General features: G+C 54.5%; 8 protein-coding genes across 8 annotated transcripts; 5 read left to right on the top strand and 3 right to left on the bottom strand.

The window, feature by feature from the left end:
* Positions 1 to 742: 742 nt before the first annotated feature.
* GCG54_00013352 (Carboxylesterase patB) lies at positions 743 to 2662 on the top strand (the record flags this gene model as incomplete). Its single annotated transcript, XM_045413208.1, has 5 exons — positions 743 to 829; positions 897 to 923; positions 976 to 1332; positions 1399 to 2284; positions 2382 to 2662. 5 exons carry the CDS (start codon positions 743 to 745, stop codon positions 2660 to 2662), a joined length of 1638 nt encoding a protein of 545 aa, XP_045262404.1.
* A 1243-nt stretch (positions 2663 to 3905) lies between these two features.
* On the bottom strand, positions 3906 to 6305 carry GCG54_00013351 (uncharacterized protein; the record flags this gene model as incomplete). Its single annotated transcript, XM_045413207.1, has 1 exon — positions 3906 to 6305. One exon carries the CDS (start codon positions 6303 to 6305, stop codon positions 3906 to 3908), a length of 2400 nt encoding a protein of 799 aa, XP_045262403.1.
* A 918-nt stretch (positions 6306 to 7223) lies between these two features.
* On the top strand, positions 7224 to 8137 carry GCG54_00013350 (Acetate transporter protein patA; the record flags this gene model as incomplete). The annotated part of the gene is made up of 5 exons (XM_045413206.1): positions 7224 to 7298; positions 7356 to 7551; positions 7600 to 7710; positions 7743 to 7764; positions 7873 to 8137. The coding sequence occupies 5 exons, from the start codon at positions 7224 to 7226 to the stop codon at positions 8135 to 8137; spliced, it is 669 nt and encodes a 222-aa protein (XP_045262402.1).
* A 1728-nt stretch (positions 8138 to 9865) lies between these two features.
* On the top strand, positions 9866 to 11891 carry GCG54_00013349 (putative transporter; the record flags this gene model as incomplete). Its single annotated transcript, XM_045413205.1, has 3 exons — positions 9866 to 10617; positions 10681 to 11181; positions 11258 to 11891. 3 exons carry the CDS (start codon positions 9866 to 9868, stop codon positions 11889 to 11891), a joined length of 1887 nt encoding a protein of 628 aa, XP_045262401.1.
* A 189-nt stretch (positions 11892 to 12080) lies between these two features.
* On the bottom strand, positions 12081 to 14717 carry GCG54_00013348 (Pre-mRNA-splicing factor cef-1; the record flags this gene model as incomplete). The annotated part of the gene is made up of 3 exons (XM_045413204.1): positions 12081 to 12413; positions 12467 to 14587; positions 14664 to 14717. Coding segments are annotated over 3 exons (2508 nt in total), but the record flags the coding sequence as incomplete, so codon positions are not given.
* Positions 14718 to 17429: 2712 nt separating this feature from the next.
* GCG54_00013347 (uncharacterized protein) lies at positions 17430 to 19406 on the top strand (the record flags this gene model as incomplete). Its single annotated transcript, XM_045413203.1, has 4 exons — positions 17430 to 17621; positions 17713 to 17786; positions 17866 to 19247; positions 19297 to 19406. The coding sequence occupies 4 exons, from the start codon at positions 17430 to 17432 to the stop codon at positions 19404 to 19406; spliced, it is 1758 nt and encodes a 585-aa protein (XP_045262399.1).
* Positions 19407 to 20146: 740 nt separating this feature from the next.
* On the top strand, positions 20147 to 20752 carry GCG54_00013346 (uncharacterized protein; the record flags this gene model as incomplete). The annotated part of the gene is made up of 2 exons (XM_045413202.1): positions 20147 to 20149; positions 20201 to 20752. 2 exons carry the CDS (start codon positions 20147 to 20149, stop codon positions 20750 to 20752), a joined length of 555 nt encoding a protein of 184 aa, XP_045262398.1.
* A 1003-nt stretch (positions 20753 to 21755) lies between these two features.
* On the bottom strand, positions 21756 to 22196 carry GCG54_00013345 (uncharacterized protein; the record flags this gene model as incomplete). Its single annotated transcript, XM_045413201.1, has 1 exon — positions 21756 to 22196. The coding sequence occupies one exon, from the start codon at positions 22194 to 22196 to the stop codon at positions 21756 to 21758; it is 441 nt and encodes a 146-aa protein (XP_045262397.1).
* Positions 22197 to 23626: the final 1430 nt, after the last annotated feature.

Raw genomic sequence — 23626 nt, 5'->3', positions numbered from 1 at the left:
GGTCCGGTATAGTTTACGGGAAATGGCTGAGCTAAACTAGTTCCTTTTCGCAAAGCCACAAAATGGTAGCTTCCGACTATGCCATACCTGCCTGACTAAACAAATGTACGATGAGCAGTCTCGCCTCAAGATGCCACCATTCTAAGGTGCCCCGAGCAGAAAAATATGACGGTTTGATCATAAACTGCGCAATTATCATCGGATCTTGTGTGAATGGTTTAAGGGTTTTACTTTCTTCCATCCTTAGAACTGTTCCGACTCTCCATGCGATGTCAATAAAGTGACTTGACATAAGCTTCTTCAGCATGCCATATGGAAGTGGTTTTGTCGTGACTTCTCAGGCGACGCAAGAATCAAGAGCATCCGAAGGTATTCGAAACCATACTTTAAAAGTACGGACTGACCTCATTACTGACGTGCGTGAGCGTGGAGGGCTGCCTCATCGTAAACTATACCTAATTCGGCACGCCTATTAAGAGACAGGTCCCGACGCCATGGTCGAAGGATTCAGGGATCGGCGCCTGTGTGGAGGCTTGTTTCTCCAACGCTCATCTGGATGGCGTGTATCTCAGTCACCATCAGCTGGTAAGTGCCGAGGCAGATATGGGAGAGTATCTAGCCATCCATGGATGATGTTGGAAAATTGATATAAACCTCGTAACCTCGCAGTCATTTCTCACAGTTGGCTCATCTCAACTACAACCTCATCAGCGATCATCTTCCATCCAACTTATCTAACATCATGCATCTTTTGCTTCCAATTCTTTCTTTCGCCGCTTTCACGTTGGCGGCTCCGGCAAGCAACTTGCCGGTGGTGGATCTGACCTACGTATGGAATCCCAAATACCGATAACCTTTGACGTTGCTGAGTCTTGGCGATGCTGATATCCTCCTAGGCATCATATCGAGCGAACAGTTTCAATGTAGGTCGCATATATCCTTGGTTCAGGTAATCAGCAACTTACATCCACACAGGAGACTGGTGGCTATTACAACTTCTCGAACATCCGCTACGCAGCGCCGCCCACGGGACATTTCCGCTTCCGTGAACCAATTGCGCCTACCGGACGGCAATGCCACGTCGACAACGGGGACATCGGGCGCGTGTGCCCTCAATCTTCCGGAAATTGGTCTCTCATAGCTGGCCAGTTCTCGAAAGCCTATCTCAACGGCCAACCATTCGACTACAATGCCGCAATGGCTGCCGTCCCCAAGAGTGATGCTATCGTCAGCGCAGATTCCCGCACCACTGAAGATTGCCTTTTCCTCGATGTCATTACACCTAAGGCGGGTTTTGCCAAGAAGGAAAATCGCTTGCCGGTCTTGATCTATGTAAGTCGTGGCTTGTCTTCATGAAATCGATTTCTGAATCGGCAAGCTAAGTCGCCTTCTTTGCAGGTCTATGGCGGTGGCTACTCGAGCGGCGACAAGACAGGTGACGGTGACTTCAACCCCGCCGAACTTCTCAGAATAAGCAATTCGGGCTTCGTCTACGTCTCCATCAACTACCGACTCGGCGCCCTTGGTTGGCTTGCGGGCAAGGAGGTCTCTGCCAATGGGACCCTGAATGCAGGGCTCTATGACCAACGACTGGCTTTTGAATGGGTTCAACAGCGCATCCACCTCTTCGGGGGCGACAAACACAGAGTTACTGTCATGGGAGGATCAGCAGGTGCAGGGTCAATCATGCATCACCTGACAGCCTTCGGTGGTCGCAAGAACGAGTCTCTCTTCAGCCAAGCCATCCTTCTCTCACCCGCATTCCTCCCTTCGCCAACGATGATCAGCGCCGAACGAGCGTTCAGCAACTTCCTTGCCCTCTTGAACGTCACATCTCTCAGCGAAGCCCGCAAGTTGCCTAGCGAAGTTCTCATCGCCGCCAACGCCTTGCAAATCTACAGCGAGGCATCCTATGGAAGCAATATCTATGGACCCGTCGTGGACGGCGCTCTCGTTCCTGCTCTGCCTGGTCAGCTACTTCTGAACGGGACGTTCAACAAGGACATCAGGATCATGACGATGCACAACACTTTGGAAGGTCTTACCTTTACCAACCCAACGATAAACTCGTCCGCTGACTACCTCACCACGGTCACGTCATCATTCCCAACGATCTCAAAGGACGCGCTAAAGTTCATCAACACAACCCTCTATCCTCCCGTGTTTGATGGATCTTTGGGGTACAAAGACGAGTTTCAGCGGGCCCTGGGCACAGTTGAGGACGTCAACATCATTTGCAACACCCACTACATTGCCCAGGCGTTCAGTGATAAGGCTTATGCACGTAAGTGACACCATTCGTGCATTTGATTTCCGTACTTCTTTGCATTCAACACATGCAGCCTCCGCACAGAAGCTTTGCTAATACATTTGAAATCCAGTGCGTTTTGCAGTCCCTCCTGGAATCCATGGCCAGCAGACACCTTACGTCTTCCGAAACGGTGCACCAAGCGGCGTCGTTCCGTCAGTAGCTGACGCTCTCCAACAGTACATCGTCAGCTTCGTCACCAAGTCGGTACCAACTTCGTCGAACGGCACTGAGATGCCGGTGTACGGTGCAGGATCCGTGTTGGTCAATCTTGCAACTAATGGCACCTCTCTGCAGAAGGATGACACAGCAAACCAGAGGTGCACATGGTGGCAAAAGGGATTGTTCGCCTAACGCCTCTCTACGACTGCCACACAGATGTTTTCCGGGACGTCGTCAGCCTTCGAAAGTAATGCTGCAGCACTGTAAATAAGAGAGGTGGTCTCAATGTCTTAGTCGACCAGAAAGGGATATTGTAATTACATACTGTGAGAATTGATGGTTGTTCACGTCATAATGTTTACTCTGATTTGCCTGATTGGGTGTCTTCGTAGTGTGTGTCCGCCCGATTAATGAGGTGCTGACAATATGAGGGTGTGATGCAGGTCACTGCCATCTCCGTATGTGTGGCTGTCTACGTCTGCCAAGACTGACGCAAGCTGTGCCACAACTCAGCCGACCGTGAATCTAAAGAAATTGCCTTCACCATTTCATTATACATGAGTTTCTCAACTGTTTATCAGAGAACGTTTAGATGCACAATTGTTCTCGCAGCACCTTGAACCTTGAATTCCCCCATTGAGCACCTACGGCCACAAACGACAATCCAAGCAACATGAAACAGAATCCATTGGAGTCGGAGCATGAGTATGTGTGTTCGATGTCAATCTCAGCAATGCTAATATTCAGAAGGAACGAGGACAAGACGGGAAATTCACACGATGTCACGCCCTTAGAGAAGCTGGACGGCGACTCGCCGCAATGGATTGACTGTCCATACTGCTGCAAACGGGCACAAACCTCAGTCTCCAAGACAGGGACAAAACGCCAGTTGTAAGATTTTGATGCGTTCAATACTGCTTCGTACGACGGATTGGTAATAAGAAAACAGGCTTCTTCGAGTGGTATCAGGTTTCTTCTTCTTCGCCGTACTCTGTGTTCCAGGTGCCATAGGATGGCTTGAGGATGTACACTATGACTGCGCCGAATGCCACAGGACTGTTGCAACGAGGCCACATCAAGGGCCAATGATGATCTATAAGCCTGCTAAGGAAAGTAGGAAAAAGGAACACGAAGACCATATGTGATGGTACAGCTCTTTCGCGAGAAACAAAATGTCGAAACACATTGTTGCAGTAGAGCCTTTTGCGTTTCACTCTGTCTCTGTTCTGGGTTTCTTGGGCGCGAAGTAATTATTTAGACCTCCTATAGTACCTATAGATGCCAGAATATCATAGCTTAGTCGAAGGAGACTTGAAATTATGACGTTTAATCCTCTAGACTTGCTTTCTCTTCGGTGTTGGCCGGGTTAATCAATTTGAAAGTAGGAGAAACGAGGAAACGACGGCAACTTGTCCCGGCATAGTTGATTCCCTGGTCAGGCTAATACACACCCCTTTGCCACACAATTTCCTTCATCAAAGTCCTTCAGCACTTCCCCTTTCATGATTCCGGACACATATGTCTCGCCCACAACCTCATAGTGACCTGTTTCTCGGCCTCTCAATATGAATGGCACGTGAGAACCGAACAGAACGACGACATTGTCACCAATTTGCGCCCCGATTGGCGCAAGGCCCATGTACCCCTTTTTAGTGATGAAGAACCGCCGGCCGAGTGCGTATTTCTCTAACCGAAAGTCGGCTTCTTCATTTTGTAATTGAGGTATGATCGAAGGCATTTCTCCATAAACCTCGAAAGCTAGTTTCTGCAGCCGATCACTTTGTTTCCGATTCGGTGTATGCAAGCCGTTTTCCCACTTGTAACGGCGAGATCTTGCGCTTTCTTCCAGAGCCTTTTCGTCGAATTGGCAGCGGCTTTCCCAAAACGGATCTGGCACAACGCTGGGGAGGCTGAAAGGGCGGTGGTAGAGGTCATACGGCTGCAGACTCCACAGGTTTGCCAGCTTTTGGAAGCTAGTCTTGAGCTCCTGTAGTTCTTCGTCTGATGAGACCAAAGGCGGAAGGTCGTCAAGGACAACAGGCCCTCCTAGAATATCTTTCAGCTCTTTAGTTCGAGTGTTGAGCAAGTCTTGACGTTCTGCTTGTTCTGCTTGCTTTGGATTTCGGAACGTAAGAGGCGCCTGCGTTGTTATCCATGTCTTGGGAACTTTAGGAAGGCAACTTTCGAAATTGCTGATCGATTCCACCTCCTGTCCCACAACAAGAGTGTCCCAGAATGCTGCGTGTTCAGCCTCTTTGGAGGGATACGGAGAGCTAACCCGTCGGGACTCTAGAGCCATCTGCTTGCATTGCCCAGCAGCAACGATGAACTCTGTTGACTTCTCCCAGTTTGAATCCAAGTCTTCCGGAAAAGGTGCGTGTAAAATGTCAATTTCATCCCAAACTATTCCCTCCACGTGTACCAACCGCTTGTCTTCATCCACGACAAGGGTGCTTTTGGGGCCAATACCAGCGGCGTACGCAGGCCTCTTTGATCGGTCTTCGTCTAGCCAATTGCGGACAAATGAGTATTGAGCGAGTTTCTCGTTTGCTTTGGCAGCGTGTTCAATCATTTGGTGCATGTTGAGGTCGGCGTTCGGGTCGATGTAGTGCTCGTCATGAATACCTGCAAACAAGAGCTTGCCAGTGTTAACCATGCTTTGGAGCTCATCCACCATTTCACGGGGGTAATACTTGATCCACTGTTGAGGATCATTGAACACCTTTCGCCCTTCCAATACTTCTTGAACCTGCTTCTCGACTTCCTCGTATGTCATTGGGAACATCATCTTGACCACGCCGTCTTTCTCTGAGGTCAACGGTGGTACCGCCCACCAGGGAATGCTGTCGTGACCTTCTGCATTGCGCTTTGGCAAAGGTACGTCGTAACGTTGACAGGACCAGTCTGGGACCCAGGATGGCAAATCAAAGCCCTTCCGGGTCTCCTCGTCGTTTGCACCTCCAATGCATTGTCTCAAAATCTCCAGGCCTGGTAAACGTTTTATCATCTTGACAGCGAAGTCGGTGTAAATGTTTTCCACAGTTTCTTTGTAGTCAACAACGAACCCTTGAAGGATCTTGTCGGTGGGTCTCATTGTCAACCCCAAGATAGCAAAGATCTTGTCTCGAGGGTCGGTTGCGTTGAAATGACGATATTCCACGACCCATCTCAAGACGTCCCTTTCGTGGCCTCGGTCTTCGCGACTTTTGAGCCGAAGCCGACTGGAGCTCCAGCGCACATAATCCAGATGTAGAACCTTGTCAGATCCAACAATACTTTGACGACGCAGGGACACGTCAATCTTGATCCTTGCACAGGCCACGACTAGCTGATTCCACGGGATCAATCGACTTCCACAGCGGAGTGTCACCGAGTTCGAACTCGTCATCTTGCCTGTTCCGCCGCCGCCCCAGCATATTTCCTGTACAATCCACACCCGATTCCACCAAGCCCTTCTAAATAGGCTTTCCATCGCGTCGCACATCTTTTGAGTGAGGCGGGGCATGCTCGTGTATGGAGGGCTGCTCCCGAGCGCTGCAAGTTCCCCAATGGCAAAATCACTGTCGTCGCTTTCCTCCCCAAGCCAGACATTGACAGCATTACATTTGTAGTAGATGAGATTCATGATGGGGACTTGAATGTTTCGTTCTGTAATGTCCTGCTGATTGATGCAAACCGCATCTACCCACAGGATCACCTCATCTTCGGTCTCACGTCGATGCCGAAGGAATGAAGCCAGATTGGGAGTAATTTCGATGTAAGTGCTGTCGTTGACAATTAGAATTTCGCTTAGAATTTCTACGCCCCAGGTGTAAGAAAGGGCTTCATAGTTCATATTTCCGTCCACATCCAGCTCTAATGTTTCCAAGTGACACCGGAGCGGTTCCGTTGGGCCATCAGCCGGAAAAAGGTGTAGAAGGCGGATCTCAACGCAGGTTTTATCGCAGCGAAGTGGCTTGTATTGGTATGATTGGGATGCATTGGCCCGCAAAGGCTGCCTTGAGTTCGTGTTCGTAGGCTTCATGTTGTACATCAAGGGAAAAGGTCGGAAAACATCGGTGGTTTTAAATATTGCAGTTGGCCTGCTTCAAGAAGAGCTGAATAAGAAATCGAATACTCAAAAATACAGGATGCCGCTCCAACCCTTTATATTCTTGAAAGCGCGTAACTAGGCGCCAACACCAGCGGATGTGACCCCTTCGCATGCAGGCCACAGAACCAACAGCATGATAACTGGCCAATTATGACCTTTTACATTTTTTTTAGCCAATCATTTGACCAGGGAAGAGAGGGAATGTAAGTTGCTGCCTCCGCAGGTAAATTAACGTCTACGCACCCTCAGCGCGGAAAACTGCTCCACAGACGCGAATGGTTTTCGGCGCAAGGCCAGGCATGAGATAAACAGTACGATTCGAAGATATTGAAAAGAATTTCCGAAGCTTCCGTATCAATTCCATGGCAGAATACGGAGTGGCAGTGTTCCCAAGGCCTCCGGAAGAAAGTCGTTGGGGTCAAGTTAGCAGCTTTTCAAACGCCGAATGGCCACTTGTTGGTTGTCAGGGGCCAGACTTCCTGTCGGCCGACGGGAAGGGCCTGAGAAACTGTTGAAATAAAATAATTATGCGACATAATTACTGCGAAATGAGCACGTGATATTTATCTGCTCGCGCAATAAAGCTTGCGTTGTTCACCACCACCAATAACCTACGAGGAAGTTGAGTTTTCGAGCAGCAAAGCCGGCGAGGTCATCAACATGTCATCCGGAACAGAAATTGATATCGAGGCTTGTGATGCAAAGGTGTATTCAAAATTGCGATTCGCAAATTCGGTGAGGTCAAATCTCCAATCTACACACTTCCAAAGGCTAACAAAGACTGCTTTGCAGGGCCCATTCGGCTACGGGGCGTTCTCGACGACGTTGATGACCCTGTCTCTGTCAATGATGGGCATTCGGAACGTTGAGAACCAGGCCGTCTTCATAGCGAATCTTTGCTTCCTTGCCGGGATAGGCTTGCTCATCTCTGCGCAATGGGAAATGCTTAGGGGCAACACTTTTGCTTACACGACCTTGATCGCGTTTGGTAAGTCTACCTCCTATCGTATTTCAACGCTATTACTGACGACCAAAGCCTTTTACTACGGGGGCTACGGATTTCTTCTCATCCCCTCTGTGGGCATCATGGATGGTTATGGAGGGAAAACGGCGGACTATTTCAATGCTTTCGGCTTCTATCTTGCTGGTACGCGATCCCGTCTCTTAAGCTGAAAGCAGTGATGATAACATGGGGAGACTAGTATGGTCGCTTTTCAACCTCTTTTTCTTCATCGCCTCCTTTTCCACGCAAGTTCTCCCCTATGAAGAGCTTTAATCATGCTGCATACTGACCATGGCGAAACTGTAGCAACATCGTAAACGTCTTCGTGTACGGCGCGCTCGAGTTCTCCTACATCTTCAACTGCGCCGCAAACTTTGCCTTTGCGGATGGCCACGCATCTTCCGGCAAGAGCTTGACGAAAGTCGCCGGATCGTTCGGGTTCATTGCCGCGCTGGCGGGATTCTATGCCATGGCAAACGGCTTTTGCGGCGACGTGCTACCGTTCGAGATGCCGTTGGGAGATCTCTCGCGAGTATTGTCGAGGCAGAAAAGTGCGCGGCGCCAGGGGTGAAGTCATGCGGATGGCTTTTGGACCAAGAGAGATGGGGCCGTGATTTGACCGGCCAAACGCCGTTTGCTGCCGGTGGCCGAACGGCGCCGGGGACCCGCCATCGATCGGCTTCTGTCGGGCCCTGCATCGGGATCTGGCGTCTGATCGTCAATTTTTGATCTGGATGTATGTTCTCGTTAGATGGTTATCTGAGCAGAGATTCTTCAGAAAGCACCATTAAATGGCTAGTGGTGTTTGCTTCGTTGTGCATCGTGTCTCCCTCAAATTCTTTCTTCACTTGCGCGAAATTGTCTTGATGTACAGCCCGACACGAAAACCAATCATTGTAAGCCTCTCAATGCATTCTCTACCTTACCCTACCTAGATGGTGTTCTCGGCTACGATTGGTGACCACGACGAAGTCAACCAAGCATACCCGCCCCGGGTAATGATCCCTAGCAAATTCCACTTGGACAAGCGCTTGTAAGGAACCGTTCTCCGTCGTCTTCAGCGATGGCTCGGCTCTAGCCGATGGACAGAGACTTCCAAAGAGATGATAGGGGCGTGGCGGTGAGCCGCCTCCCGATCCCGCCCTTCAAAGCCGAAGCCGAACAATCCAAGCCGAGGACCGGAAGCCGAGGTGGGGCATATGGGGCTATCACCCCCGACATCCGGCCCGCCTCCGTCGAGTGTCCAGTGCGATTACCCCACTTTCAAGCCCATTGCCCCCCATGCCCGCCCCCCTCCTCTCTGCAAACTTGCACACTTCCTCCATCTAAACGGACTCTGCAGCGGGAATAGACACACTAGCCCCGGGGAATAGCGGATTCACCATGCTTTAGTGTCAGCCCGCCCATCCCCCTTCGCGCGTGAACTGCTGGGGCAACAGACAGAAAGCCTGCCATGCCGACCATCACATACATACCCGCTATTGCGTGATTGGGTCTCTGCAAATTTTGATAACTGAGCAAAAGGGGGACGGGACATAGTATGCGTACGCCTGGTGAGCGGGCGAGCGCCGCCATCAGAGATTACATGGTAATGGTAGGTAAGCCGTAGCAGGCCAGCTCCGGCCCTTTGTGCAGTAGTCGCTGGACGGTTGCTGACCTCTCGCGAGTCACAAGACGGCTCAGCGCTGACGCCGGGCCGCGACCGGCGGCGGTAGCGGTAGAAACGGCGGTGGACAGCTGTTGGTGGTGGCTGGGAAGCGGACAGACAGACGAAAGACCCTCTCTCCATGAATTTGGAAGGATTCGAGAGGGGGCGGTAACAAGGAATCGGCCTGGGGCCGCATACCTCGCCGGCTTCTTACAGCGCATTGCAGTGTGTAGGGGAGCGGAGAAGTTCAAGGTTGCCCGCCGCAAACCGGGGGTGGACCGTGGCAGGAGAAAAAAGCTGCATGCGGAAGCCAATTCTTCACACACTCTCTCTCTCACTCTCATACTTTTTTTTATTTTCCTTTCATCATCTTTGACTCATGACATTGTGTCATTGACTGAATGGACCCTTGAGGCTCAAGTCGTAAAGTTTGGGATTACATGCAATTCTGCGCAGGAGCCTAGATTGCTTGCATACGATCAACTCAATTGCAATTTCTACCCTGGCCCAGGATTCACATACATCTCAGTTCAAGGTTCACCCACCATCCTGCTCACATGAGCCTCAAACTCTGTACACAATGCTAACTCATGACTCCAGTTCTCAACAACATTGGACTCTAGATAACACCAATCAAACAAAAGAAAAACCATGGCTGCCAAAAAGGGGACGTCGCCGTCCTCGGACGAGAGAACGCCTCTCATCCCCTCAATCGAACACCAACCAGCAACGCCCCTCCCCATCGGCTCGGAAACCAACGCCATCCCGCCAAACGAATTCGACCTCCTCCTCTCCAAGTCCCTCCCGACCACCGGCCCCTTCCTCGAGCCCGAGTCTATCGTGAATCCGCTCCTCCGCGGGCCCCGCCGCTACTCCAAAACCTCCAACCGCCGCCCGTCCCTCGCCAGCCGCTCCGACCGCTCCGACTCCGGCCTCGAGAACGCCGCCGCCGTCACCGTCGCCGATGATGCCTCAGACGCCGCCAGTATCAGCAGCGTCGAGTCCACGCCCTACCTCAACGGCATCTCCCGCTCGCGCTTCTGGTTCATCTTCGCCGAGATCCTCCTCACTTACTTCATCGCCTGCTTCGACGGCACCATCATGGCCAGCAGCCACCCCGTCATCACGTCCTACTTCCACGCCTCCAACAGCGCGTCGTGGCTCTCCACCGCCTTCCTGCTCACCAGCTCCGCCTTCCAGCCCCTGCTCGGCCGCCTGTCCGACAGCATCGGCCGCAAGCCGCCCTACGTCGCCACCATGGTCATCTTCTGCGTCGCCACCGTCTGGTGCGCCCTCGCCCAGAGCATGACCAGCTTCATCCTCGCCAGGGCGGCCTGCGGCCTCGGCGCCGGCGGCATGATGACCCTGGGAAGCATCATCGTCAGCGATCTGGTGCCCATCGAGTGAGTCTCCCTTTCCCTCGTTGAGTCGCACATGAACGACATATCCACTGACACCGGCCATAGAGACCGCGGCGCCTACCAGTCCTACATCAACATGATCTACGGCGTCGGCTCCGCCCTCGGCGCGGCCCTCGGCGGCGCCATGGCAGACCACCTGGGCTGGCGCTGGGAGTTCGGCATCCAGGTCCCGCCCCTGATCATCTGCTGCGTCATCGCCGTCATCGCCGTGCCCGGCGACCTCGGCCTCCCGTGTGGCGCCAAGCGCGAGACCCTCGTCGAGGCCCTGCGCGCCTTCGACTTTAAGGGCTCCGTTCTCCTCACCACCGCAATCACCTTCTTCGTCCTCGGCCTCAACCTCGGCGGCAATGTCCTGCCGTGGTCCCACCCCGTCGTCGTTGCCTCGCTCGCCCTCTTTGGGGTCTCCTTCCCCGTGTTCCTGTACGTGCAATCGTACGCCGGAAGGCCGATTATGCCGCTCTACCTCGTCCGCCACGCCCCGAGGGCGAACCTCATCTTTTCGAATTTCTTTGCGGCATTGTTGAGTAACGCCATCCTGTTCAACATGTAAGTTTCCAACTTCTTCATCCCCCCTCTTTTCTAGAAAAGCAAAGGAGGTGAAAGAACTAACACGACGGAACAGCCCCCTCTTCTTCCAAGCCGTCCTCCTGACAACAGCAACCTCCTCCGGCCTCCGCCTCGTCCTCCCCTCCGTCGTCTCCTCCATCGTCGGCACCGCCACCGGCTTCCTCATCACCTACACCCGCCGCCTCAAATGGCCCCCGCTCTCCGGCGCCGCCGCCCTCTTCGTCGGCTGCCTCGCCCTCTCCCTCATGCGCCGCGGCTGGCCCTCCTGGCTCTACCTCCTCTGCCTCGTCCCCTCCGCCGTCGGCCAGGGCTTCCAGTTCCCGGGAACCTTCATGGCCGTCCTCGCCGCCTCCGACCAGCGCGAGCAGGCCGTCGTCACCAGCACCCTCATCCTCTGGCGCTCCCTCGGCATGGTCCTCGGCGTCGCCAGCAGCAGCCTCATCGTGCAGAACGCTCTCGTCGGCTACCTCGACGAGTTCGTCACGGGCCCCGACAAGGACGAGGTCATCCGCAAGGTGCGCCAGAGCGTCGAGGAGGTTGTGAAGCTGCCCGAGGTGTACCGCGAGCAGGTCGTCATGAGCTACGAGGCGGCGCTGCGGCTGACGTTCGTCTGCTGTACGGCGATTGCGTTTGTGTCGGTGCTGACGCTGGTGCCGATCAAGCTGCCCAGACTTGGTTCTCGCAAATAAGGGGCACCGATAATACTGTACATGATTTCAAGCACGATGTTGAGAATGACACATAAAGCATAGCATCAAATGGCGTTAGATGGGATCACATAATAAAAATTTCAATTTGCCACGCCCAGGCGTTATAAGCCAGCCAGCCCACCACCCCGGTGTTTTCACAAAAGACCCAATCGTACAGTACAATACATTCTAATAGTGTCCGTTCACCCCGTTGCTGCGGAGCGCGTCGAGCTCCTCCTTCGTCTTGCGGTAAAGCTCCTGCGCCTCGCGCTCCCTCCTGCTGACGAATCCGACCTCGTCTCTGAGAGCACCCAGGCGCCGTTGGATGGCGACCTCTTCCGAGATGGCGAGGGTCTTGAAGCCGCTGAGGGCGTTGTTGGCCTTCTCCAGAGCCTCGGCGGCCTCACCAATTTTGTCTTTTAGCATCTTTTGCCTCTTCTGGTAGCCGCCAAGGTGCAGCGCAAGCTTCTTCTCCAGCTTGATGCCCTTTTCGGCAGTGGCCACGATGGCGTCTTGAATGGACTGTGACATCGTTAGCTAATCATTCGTAGAGATCAATTCGCCTCTGGACTTACATCAAAGGCATCTCTCATAGCTGCCTCCTCTTCCTCCTCATCATCGCCGTAGCAACCCAATCCCAGTAGCAGAGAGTTCTTGCCCCGGTTGTCGAAGGACTGTTGAATCTCGGCCCGGGAAGGTCTGGGGTTGGTCTCACTCAGAATCTGCAGGCGGGCCTCGGCAAGGTCGTTGTCGCTGATAGTCTGCAGGCGAGGCGGCACACCGCTGACGGTAATCTTAGGCGAGGGATACTCGACTGCGTCGTTGGCAATCAACGCAGCGGCCTCTCTGGCAATGAGCGCCTCCGCCTCATTATCCACCCGGCTTGCAACAGACAGGAGGGCAGTGACGTCCACCTGACTTGGCCGAGGCAGGTTCTTCTGCATGACCTGTGTCCTTCTCTGCATCTCCAGCGCGTGCTGTGCAGCCTTGTACTCGGCTTCTCTGCGGTCTCGTTCCGCGGCATCCTCGAGCATCATCTCGTCGGTTGCTGCAAGCTCCTTCTGCTCATCGGGAAGCTCCAGCTCCCATTCGGTGTCTTTCGGCTTGGGCAAAGACGCCAAGCCTTGTCGTAGTTGACCCCGCAGAGCCATGTCTCTCATCTTCACGTCTCTCGGGGTGGCGCTGACCATTGTGCCGTCGTTGGCATTCAACGCAAAGCTGTCGCGGGGCGTCCTCATGGGGGTCTGGCCAACACGGGCTGGTGTTTGACCAACGCCGTTGGCATGCATCGGCGTCGCCATGGGGTTGGGTGTTGCGACAGTTTGCTTGCGAGGCGCAATGCCATCGAATCCTGTCGACTCGGCACCCTCGTGGAGGGGGGTGTTCTCACCACCAAGCAACGATGATTGCGTGTTAGTCAGAGCGCGGATGTTCCTGATCTCGTTCGCGATGTGATCCTCCTGCGCCGGTGCTCGGGGCGTCCTGATCGGGGCGCTGTTGTTCAAAGTCGAATACTCGCTGACCAAACCACGTGTCGCATCGTTCTCGCTCTCGCGCGCCATCATGTTCGCCCTCTCACCGACCATGCCCATCTTGACAATCTCCTCCAGCTCGCCCTCGCTGACCTGCGGCGCAGGCAGATTCAGCGCTCGTCGCTTGCTGCTCTGCTCGGCCTCGCGGATCTTCTGCATTTGTCCGGCCTTCATGGCGGCCTGGAACGACGCAGACGGCGGCTCCTTTTCCTTCTTTCTCCTCTTGTTCTCGCCATCCTCATCCCCGTCACCCTTGCGCTTGCTCGCAAGCTGCTGTTTTCTTGGGTCGAACGCCAACCGCTGCTGCTCGTTACGTGTCTCCTCCTCGGTGGTATCGTAGAAACCGGGCGCGGCCTTCTTCTCGAATGGGATGTCGGCATTGTAGTCCATCTGCCCCTTCTTGCGCGTGACGACCTTGATGTTGATGCCAGCCGTCTTCAGCTCGCGCCGCTTCTGCAGCGCAGCCAGGCGGCGCGACTCCTCCTGCTGACGCTCTCGCGCCTTGCGCTTCGCCTTCTTTCCCTGTGTATTTGCGAGACGCGCGCGAGCCTCGCTCAGCATCTCCTTCTCATCCTCGTCGAGATCGATCGTGTCGGGGCGGGCGGGCTTGCTTTCAGGGTCGGGGTCGACTTCTCCGGGACGCAGTCTCCTGACATCATCGGCACTGGGTGCTTGCGTCTCGCCGCCTTCGGGGCCGGTGAGGCCAAAAGAGCCGGCCTCGCGGGCTTCGGCTTCGTCGAGGAGTTTCTGGTATCGTTCGAGGCACTGGTTGGCGGTTCGGCCGACGATGGGAGCGATGGTGCGCCACTGCGTGGGCATCAACTTGGCGAGATGCAGCAGCTTCTCATCCTCCTCCTTACTCCACTCGATCTTCTTGATGCTCGGGTCCAGCCATTCGTTCCATCTCGCCTTGCACTGCTTCGGGGTCTTGCGGGCGAGCAGCGACGAGACACGCGCCCACTGGTTCAGGCCGTATTTGGAGACGGAGGCCTTGAGGATTTCATCCTCGATGTTGGTCCAGACACCTCCCTTGACGACACCCATTTTGGAAGGTTCGGTGATGAAGTCGGGTAGGTGGGTTGTTGCAAAAGTCGATGAAGCCCGTCGCGAGGGCGTTACGCGATGCGAACCAACGTGAGGCGATCGTAAAGTTTTGGTACAAGGCTGATGGGAGTCCTTACTTACGTCAGCAGGAGGCACGCGTGATTGGCTCCTGCGAAAGTCCGAGGATGCAGCTCACCGAGGCTGGCCGACCCACACCGAGTCCGATCTGATAAAATGTCCCGGTGAAGGCCCCTAAAGTCAATTACGACCACAAAACTTGAGGGTGCATGGGACTCAGCAACGATTGGACTGTGCTCCGCTAGCACCTTGATAAGAGCAGCCGCATTCACGAAGTCAAGTTGTCGCCCCCTCTCTTTCCTCCTCAACGCCGCCGAGGCATAGTTGCATCCACGCGGCCGTCGTATTCACCAACGACAATGTCCCTTGCGTGGCCTACATTTTAGTCGATCCTTATCGTCGACAGTGACGAGCTCTGAGCATTTGCTTCGCAAAATGGCGTGGCTTCGGATCGCTGCAGAGCGGTGGAGTTTGCATTACCAGCTGACTCGGCATGCAAACGCCCAACGATAGGCTCACATTTTTAGGAAAACGGCAAAGTGCTGAATGCGGTAGGTAGATTACCATTTTCCCAGCACAGTAAAGCGGAGCGGAGTTTGTTGGCCATCAAGACACCACATGGCGAACAGCACACCACCCCGTGGACAGGGCGATGTGCCGTCGGATGATGGCAAACAGATCGTGAAGCTGCAGACGGGGGCAATCAACTTCTCACAGATTGCTTTTGGATCACCCTGATGTTCTTCTGGCGTTCTAGCAAGTCGGAAACCGGAGCGCGGAGAGCAGCGGCTTCAGACGAAACCTGGGCCAGCCCAGGCTCGGCAGAACAGAGTTCGCAAAACAGGGCAGACTTTCAGCCAACAGATGGAACTTCCAGGACAGTGGCACCGCGGGACCGGTCCGCCGGTCGGTGCTGAAACAGGCCGACCACCGAACCTTGTCGACGGGTAACGACAGGATAAATGCCGTCGGCCTCTGAGGGGGCGTTGGCGTTGGGCGTTGGACTGGTTTCCGTTTTTGGGCAGTGAGTTTGCGCCGTTGTCAGTGAGCTGCTGCTGTCAGGAACTCAGGGCCTCTGTGACCTGTGAGAGGATGGTGCTCTGACTGTGTGGACATTGTTACGTATGCTGGGTCAATCTGACACGTATTTTGACGCGGAGTCGTGGTTACCATTGCTTTAGAGACAAGGTGGTTTGGGTAGTATTTGGGTAGCATTTGTAGCATTTGCAGCATTTGCTGGCACATCAGTGACAAAGCGACGGCCAGTGGCAGCAGCAGCAACTGTTGGTCACCCAAGGTAAGGCAAGGGAGCAAAGTGGCCGCGCGGGTATCAAGAACGGGGCAACGTCAAGCTTAGAAATCAAGCCCCGGACTGCGGTCGAGTCGAATCCCGGTTCGCGATGGCTGCGACTGGACTAGCACTGAACAGTACCACAGTCTGCTGGTTCCATTGGATGCGGTGCCCCTCACTTACTGTCGGCCCTGGCAGATCTGGATGCTAGGGATGCAGTGCACACCTCACCTAAGGTACCTAGGTAAAGTAAAGAAGCAGCTGTTAGTGGCTGCGGTCAGTGAAGAGTAGCCGAAGGGTGGCACCCCTTATCGCGCCCATCTCTGCGAAACTGCGTCATGGATATGCCTGGCATACGCCAACTCATGCGCCATCCGTCCCACGAGATTGGTTCGCACTCGTCGAGAACCCCAGGCCCGGCAGGCACGCGGGCCATCGCTGGGCAGACCTGTGGCAGGGACACTGTTGTTTGCGAGGACCTGTTTTGAGGGACTGGTGGTGGTGACGGTGGTCATGATGATGGACTTGCTAGACGGGGTTTAATAGAGGATACTAGAGGGCGAGAGAGAGGGCACATCACTGCCCTTTCTACCTGCCTATTCCATGGGGGCTCAGGCTGCATTGCTCTGTCATGACCGCAACATGATGAACGTCCACTGATAGAGTCGAGTCCAAGGGAGTCCGCGGCCATTCCTCCCGCATCTCTCTCTGTGTACCAACAAAACTCCGCCAGTCCACCGGCCCCAACGAAACGTGGTTAGGCCGTTGAACTGTTGGCGCGCACTGCTCTGACCTTGTCTGCTTCACTTCTGGATTCGCAGCGTTGCGCAGCGCAGAGTCGTAGAGTACGCATCCCCGGCGGTGCGTGGTGCCCTTCTCCATCCGATCATCACCCCCTGGATCCCTACCCGCGCTGTCCAGAAGTTCCGGCATGCCCCCCATCCCACGCAGTCCCAACCCCTGTCTTGTCTGCTGTGTCCAGTGCGTCGTTCCTCTGTCGCTTCTGTCCCTGTGTCGCCGCCCGGGCCCTTGGCTCGATTTCATCAGCGTCCATCGCTGTCCCACACGCGCCTTATCTCTCAATGTGGACAGCGCCCCCCGGTCCCCAGCGACGTAAGGTAGCGTAGGTACGAAGCTCGCAGCGGGCTTGTTTTCTATTTCTTTTCTCGTTTCCATTCCCATTCCTACCTCTCTGCCTGTCACGGCCTTGGTCATGTAGCCACGGCCCCTCCTCAGCCCCCTCCCTCTTCAGCTACTTCCGTTTTTAATCTTTTGTGTTTGTGTTCATAATTACTGGTCCCGCTTACTGCGAGAGTGCGGCTGAGAGAGCTCGTTGTATCACCAAGAGTGCGATCCAACAGGAATGGCATCGTGGCAGTGTCGCTGCGAGAACTGAACCGGCCCCCAACATTCAAGTCCGAGAGGGACGAAATAGCTCCGACGCCCGACAAAACAGCTTCTCAAAAAGCTCAGCATAACCTGTTCGAACCGCCCGCGCCGTCTTCTGGACCAGCGACAGCTCCAGGAAGCTTCCCTACGTATTTGCGACAACTCCAACCCGCATCGGCCAGACAACTCCAACCCGGCGCAAACATGTCAGCGCCAAAAGACGACATCGTCGTCACCCGCGTGGACCGCGACACCCAAGGAAAACCCATCCACGAGGCCACCGAAACAACATCGCTGCTCAGCGCCGGCGCTTCAGGCAGCGAGACCTCCTCCTGCGAAGACACATGGCCCGGCTACGCGGACTTCGCAGACCTGCCCTGGTGGAAAACGCCCTCTGTAGGACACCACCAAACCTTGCCGGCCCGTGCCGCGGGCTGGCTGATCATCATCCCTTCTTCTCTCGTTGCTGACAAGCGTGTTGCGCCAGGTCTACTGGCTCCTCCTCCCATATGCCCTCTTCACCCTCGCCTTTGGAGGCTCCCTTGTGCCTAAGCTTAATCTGTATGTTGTTCGCCAAAGTGACTGTTGTGTGTGAGTTGGTGCGTGTCGCAAAATAGTCGCTAATGCCGTGCGACTGCAGAATCGTGGATTTGGTATGCCAAAGGCACTTTGCGGACCAGACCGTCCTGGACCCGGCATTCGTGTACACGCCCGTTGTGCTCGGGGCAGACAACCCGCAATGCTTCATCCCGGAAGTGAAGAAGCGCGTGTCCATGTTCACGCTGGCCATTAATCTCACCACTGGCATCTTATCCGCCATCACTGCGCCCAGAATGGGTCACCTGTCAGACCGTTACGGCAGGAGGAAGCTGCTCGCCATCGCATCCGTCGGCGGTGTCGTCGCCGAAGCGACCGTCATCCTGTGCGCCAACTTCCCCTGGACCTTCCACTACAACTGGCTGCTCGTCGGCGCCGTCGCAGACGGAATCACAGGCTCCTTCACCGCCGGCAGCGTCCTCATCAACTCTTACACGAGCGACTGCACCCCGCCCTCCAAGCGCGGCGTGCGCATCGGCTATCTCCACGCCTGCCTCTTCACCGGCCTCGCCTTCGGCCCCCTGCTGGCCGGCTACTTCGTCACCTGGACCGGCAGCCTGCTCTCCGTGTTCTACGTCACCATGGGCTGCCACATCGTCTTCATCATATTCGTCGGCTTTGTCGTCCCCGAGTCCCTCAGCATCAAGCGCCAGCTGCGCGCCCGCGAGAAGCACGACCGTGAGCAGGAGGCCAAGGCCGTCGACAACTCCACCTGGGCCTCCATCAAGGCCGCGAACCCCCTGGCGCCCCTCAAGGTCCTCTACCCCCGCGGCCCCGGCACCTCGTCCCGGCTGCGCATCAACCTGCTCGCGCTCTCCTTCACGGACATGATCCTCCTCGGCGCCGCCATGAGCGCCGGCACCGTCCTGCTGCTGTATTCCGAGTCGCCCGAGACGTGGGGCTGGGGAACCCTCGAGAGCTCCCGCTTCATCTCCGCCGTCTCCATGGTCCGCGTGCTGGCGCTGCTCATCGTCCTCCCCACCATCAACTACGTCTTCCGCGTCCGGCCGGCCGCCTACCGCCGGCGCGTCTCGGGCGTGTCCATTGTGGAGTCGAACAACGGCGCCGATACCGTCGACACGTGGATCCTCCGCTTTGCGCTCCTGTCCGACGTCACCGGCTCGCTCGGCTACCTCTTTGCCAGGAGCGAGGCCGTCTTCGTCATGTCCGGCATGGTCACGTCCCTTGGCGGGCTCGGTAGTGCCACGATCCAGGCCGCCATCACGAAGCACGTCCCGGCGGACCAGGTCGGGCAGCTGCTGGGCGCTATCGGTGTCCTGCACTCCTTGGCGAGAGTCCTGGGCCCCATCGCGTTCAACACGCTGTACTACTCAACGGTTGGCACATTCGACCAGGCCATCTTTGTGCTGCTGTCCGCCCTGTTCGGACTCGCTTTGATGGCCGCCTTCATGGTCAAACCTAATGGTAAGTTCTCTGGTAACATTTGACTGGCTGTATCGCTGACGTTTTGCAGTTTACCTCGAGGACAAGTATGAGCATGTCGAAAGCTCGGCACCAAGCAATGCGAGCACCGAGATCCTGGCAGAGGTCGCGGCGGAGGAGGAGTTGATACCCAACAACTGAGACATTTGCATCGGCGGGGGATGATGTACGTTGAGTTGTGTCATTAAGCGGGCAATACCGCAGAGCAAGATACCTTGAAGATAGATGTGTACGCCCATGAGCGCTGAGAGAGGTGGCAGATTTTTCTGTTTAGAGTGGCAGGGTCTACCTGTCTGATACAAGAGTATCACCGATACCACAATACACATTTCCTTTAGTTTATTATAAAAAATACCCCCATAAGTGAGATAGGAGTTGAGCCTGAGGTGAGCAGTGAGATGGGCTTTGTGCTAGCCTGTTGCTTGGCAAGCTGTCACAACCGCCCTCACATCAACAATGAATACCCCAAACTCGTGTGGTTTGTGATATGTGATAACGAGTTTTCATCGCACGAGACACAGGCAACTCAAGTGAAAACTTTCTCATGCCTCATTTCTCAGTAGACCTCGCATCTCACGAGGTTTCACTGTGAAGCTAACGATCCAGCAGGTCTGCTTTCGGCATCATTTGCAAACATGAAAGCGTCCCTCTAGGGTATTTCCAAAGAAAGCAAACCCCCATCGAAGTTGCCAAGATGTTGCCGGTGGTGACATCTTTGTGCCTCGGAAATTTGTTTGACGCTCACTTACCCCTGCGGACATGAGCCACGCTTCATAAAGGCTGAAGCCATTCCCTTCAATGACCTTTCTCGCGAGCTTTTCTTCAGTGATTGGGAAGGGAGTCTCGCCCGCGGTCATCACTGACACCAGGAAACAGTCAAGATGGTACGTCAACCAACACCCCAAAATCTCACTCACCATACTCACACACCACAGAACCTCCCAGCCCTCATCCTCCTGCTCCTCCACGCAGCTCTCACCACCGCATCCCCCATCCTCTCTTCCCCAACCGCCTACGAAGCCGCCAAAGCCCTCCTCGAGGAAGGCCTCTCCCTCACAACCCTCCACCAAAACAACACCCACCTCCTCACCTCGCGCCAGGCCTCGCCCATCCCAGGCCTCCCCGCCCCCTCGCGTTCCTGGACCTGCTACCGCGGCGGCGACTCCTCGCACGGCGTGCTGCAGGCCATGCACGTCGTCTTCAACACCCTCTTCGGCGCGCCGCGTCTCAGCGCCGGGCCCAACCAGTGCCACGTCGCCGTGTGCGGCGCCTTCCACCTGTCGTGGTGCAACCTGGGCGTCGAAGCCGGGGATGAGGAAGCCGGCGCGCGGGACATGGCCGTCGCACAGGACCCCGGGAAGGGCACGATGTGCATGGCAGCCGTAGATGGGCCCGGGTTCGATCCGCACAAGTTTTACTACTGGGGGCGGGTCGATGCGGTTTGGACGCCGTGGTATGGGGGTGGGAGTACGGTCAAGACGTGTTAGACTGCCTTGTTGGGAAAATGGAGGTTGGCTTCGAGTTGTAGATATTGCATGGCTGTGTACAGCTGTAATGGGGATGACCCTTTCAACATGGCCCGGGGGGCTAACGGGAAACACAAGCGTCTCTTCAGGGAATAACCCCTCCTGGTAGCTATCAAACCCTGATTAAGTTAACGACATGTATGCCCATACACTCAATTCTCAGGGCACGTTTGCAAGTCAGACTGCTTGCTGTTCCCATGTCTCGTCCTCGCTCTCGTTCACGTTCCCGTTTCCGTTGTCGTCATCTCTCTCGCCAGCTGCCAAACGGTGTTCGGGCCCGGTTCGGCTCGGTTCCGGTGGCGACCTCGGAAAACCCGGATGCCTGCTCCAGCAACGTTGGAGGAAGACCCCCACGCCCCCGCACTCGCAGCCCTACATGGACACAAACTTGATCCTCGTGTTCATCATCCGGCATGGTGTAGTGGTTAACATACTCCGCTTTCACCGGAGAGCTCCGAGTTCGATTCTCGGTGTCGGAAAAGCCGTTTCTTTTTGCGATTTTTGACAATGTCTTACTTATATCGAGCTGTGGGTAACTGTGTCACTCGCTAGAGGACCATCGTTCTTTTGCCCATTTCAGCGCCAAAACGGCCAGAGCGCTGTTGCTAAAGAAGCTTGTGGACGCAGTTATTTGTTACGCATGTGCAGAGGTACACAGTCCACATGAATATGGACGCGCAACAGACGTCAGAAGCCGAAAAGACACTTTTGCGATCGAACGAAAAAAGCTTTTGTGAATAAGACTTTATTTCATTGCCTCCTGTGATCGGTTATTGAAACTCGCTGACCTTTGCGGTCATAGTCGTAGATCACCAGCCAGGCTAAAGCTCCCGAAGATGATAGATCACACTTTCGCATACCCAGGTTACGAGTTCTATTCCGAGTCTTTACATGGTGGTAACCTTTCCAGCAAGGCCCTTGAACCAATAACTGCACGCCTACCTTGACGAGCTCGTGACAATGTTCACTCAATCCCGCGGCTCAAGTCAGCCACCGGCAGCGGGTGTCCATAGAGACGCATCGCCTCCATCCGCTCCTCGTCCGTCTCATCCGTCACGCGCGGCTCCCGCCCTCCAATATGGGTGTCATACCAGTCACTGTACGGTCCGCTGTTGACATCATTGAGATACTCGCCGGTGTCAACATTGATGATCCGAACGCGGGACCTCACCCTCCAATGCTGGTAGTTCTCCTCGATCCACTGCGTCCAGTCAAGGAGGTCACGCGTGAGGATGTCGAGGGCTTGTAGCGCTGGATGATTGACCACCAGATCATGGCTCCAGAACTCGCGGAGTCGGAGATCCAGCGATCTGGAACCACTTTTCACTCTCAGGTAGCGGACCGAGGCCTTTTCGGGATTGTGAATGATGTTGAAGCCGTCTATAAGAATGGTGTCCAGATTCATGTTTGCCCAGATATATCGCGAATCCGGGTCGGTGATGTAATTGAAGGCTTTCCTGTAACTTGAGAAACTGCGCGACTCTCTGCATGCCTGGATGACGGCAGGCACAGGTGTCGGTGATCTCAATCGTGAGCGCCTTTCAGTGATGGAAAGAATCCGGGGCCATGCCGCCGATTGCCATATTTGAATACGAATTTCGGTGGGCAGCAGAGGAAAGAGGACAAACGCCATCATTGAGAATCATGGCCGATGTGTTCCGGTAGGTGCGTTCAAATAAACATGCCACAAAGAGTCGGGTCATGCAGGTGAAGTGAGAATGGGTCACACAATTCAAAAATGATTCCCCGTGCTGGGCTAACCGTCTTGGAGCAATACCCCCTGTCATCGTCTCGCGGCGCAGGCGCTGAACAGGCAACAGCATTAACCAGTGAGTGCCGCATTATTTTACCTCATTATATCTGATGAGCCTTTTCTTCCAACTTTTCTTTTTCTTTTACTTTTGGCTGGAAATCAGAAGGCAAAAGCCTGCATTACATAGGTGTGATCTACAATGCCTACGTGAAAATTTGCAGAGATTATTTTGGTTTCACCCCGCGCTATTTATGTGGCCCAGAAAATAGTGGTAGAGTTTGGCTCTCAACTTTAACTTCGAATCAAGCCGTCACACTAGAATCTCTTGTGTCGGAATGAGATTTCGGTTTATCATTCTGAATGTCTTTTGGCCAGCCTTGTCAATTTGCAATATCGGACTTGGCAGAAACAGAGTCCAGAAGTGCTCCTTTTTATTGCTAACGAACAATTCAACTCTCGAATGATGATTGTTCTAGCGACTAACAACATGAATGCGATATCGGAAGCATATCTTTTAATGACAGTGTCATATTACCTCTTATTAGTATAAACAGGATACCAGACGCACGAACCGCTAATCGAAGGAATCTTTACACGGGTTTCTTTTAACTGCATGTAAGTAGAAGTAAGCTGCCCATATGCCTCTCGTTTGGCTTGGCTAAATGTCACAGCTTGACGTTGAGCGGATAAACTTTTGTCTTTCGCATCTAACGGCCAACATTCATGAAGCACGAGATTTCCAACGGGGCTACTGGTTTAAGGACGACCTTCCTCAAGCTATTGACGAGGCGGGGCTTTCAGTCCGAGAACCCGCAATTGCGGTAGGTAGGATTGAGAACCTGATATCATTTCTTGTCTTCTACTCCTCTGATATTTCCTCAAAGTAAAGCGTCATTCCAACATGAACATCGAGCGAGGGCTGTGCCAGCGAAAATCCTAATACTGCGGTTCCTGCAACGGCTTGATTAACAGCAACGCGAGCCATTCAGGCTCTCAATTCGACTTCGCAGTCTGATTTTAGGCTGGTTAGCATGTAATCAGAAGGTCATACCACGATGGAAGGGGGATGCGGGTGTCTTCCA

This window comes from Colletotrichum gloeosporioides (assembly GCF_011800055.1).
Source record: "Colletotrichum gloeosporioides strain Lc1 chromosome Unknown consensus_55, whole genome shotgun sequence".
NCBI classification, from domain to species: Eukaryota; Fungi; Ascomycota; class Sordariomycetes; order Glomerellales; family Glomerellaceae; genus Colletotrichum; species Colletotrichum gloeosporioides.
The sequence above is the reverse complement of the archived record's forward strand: the minus strand, read 5'-3'. Positions and strand labels throughout refer to the sequence as shown.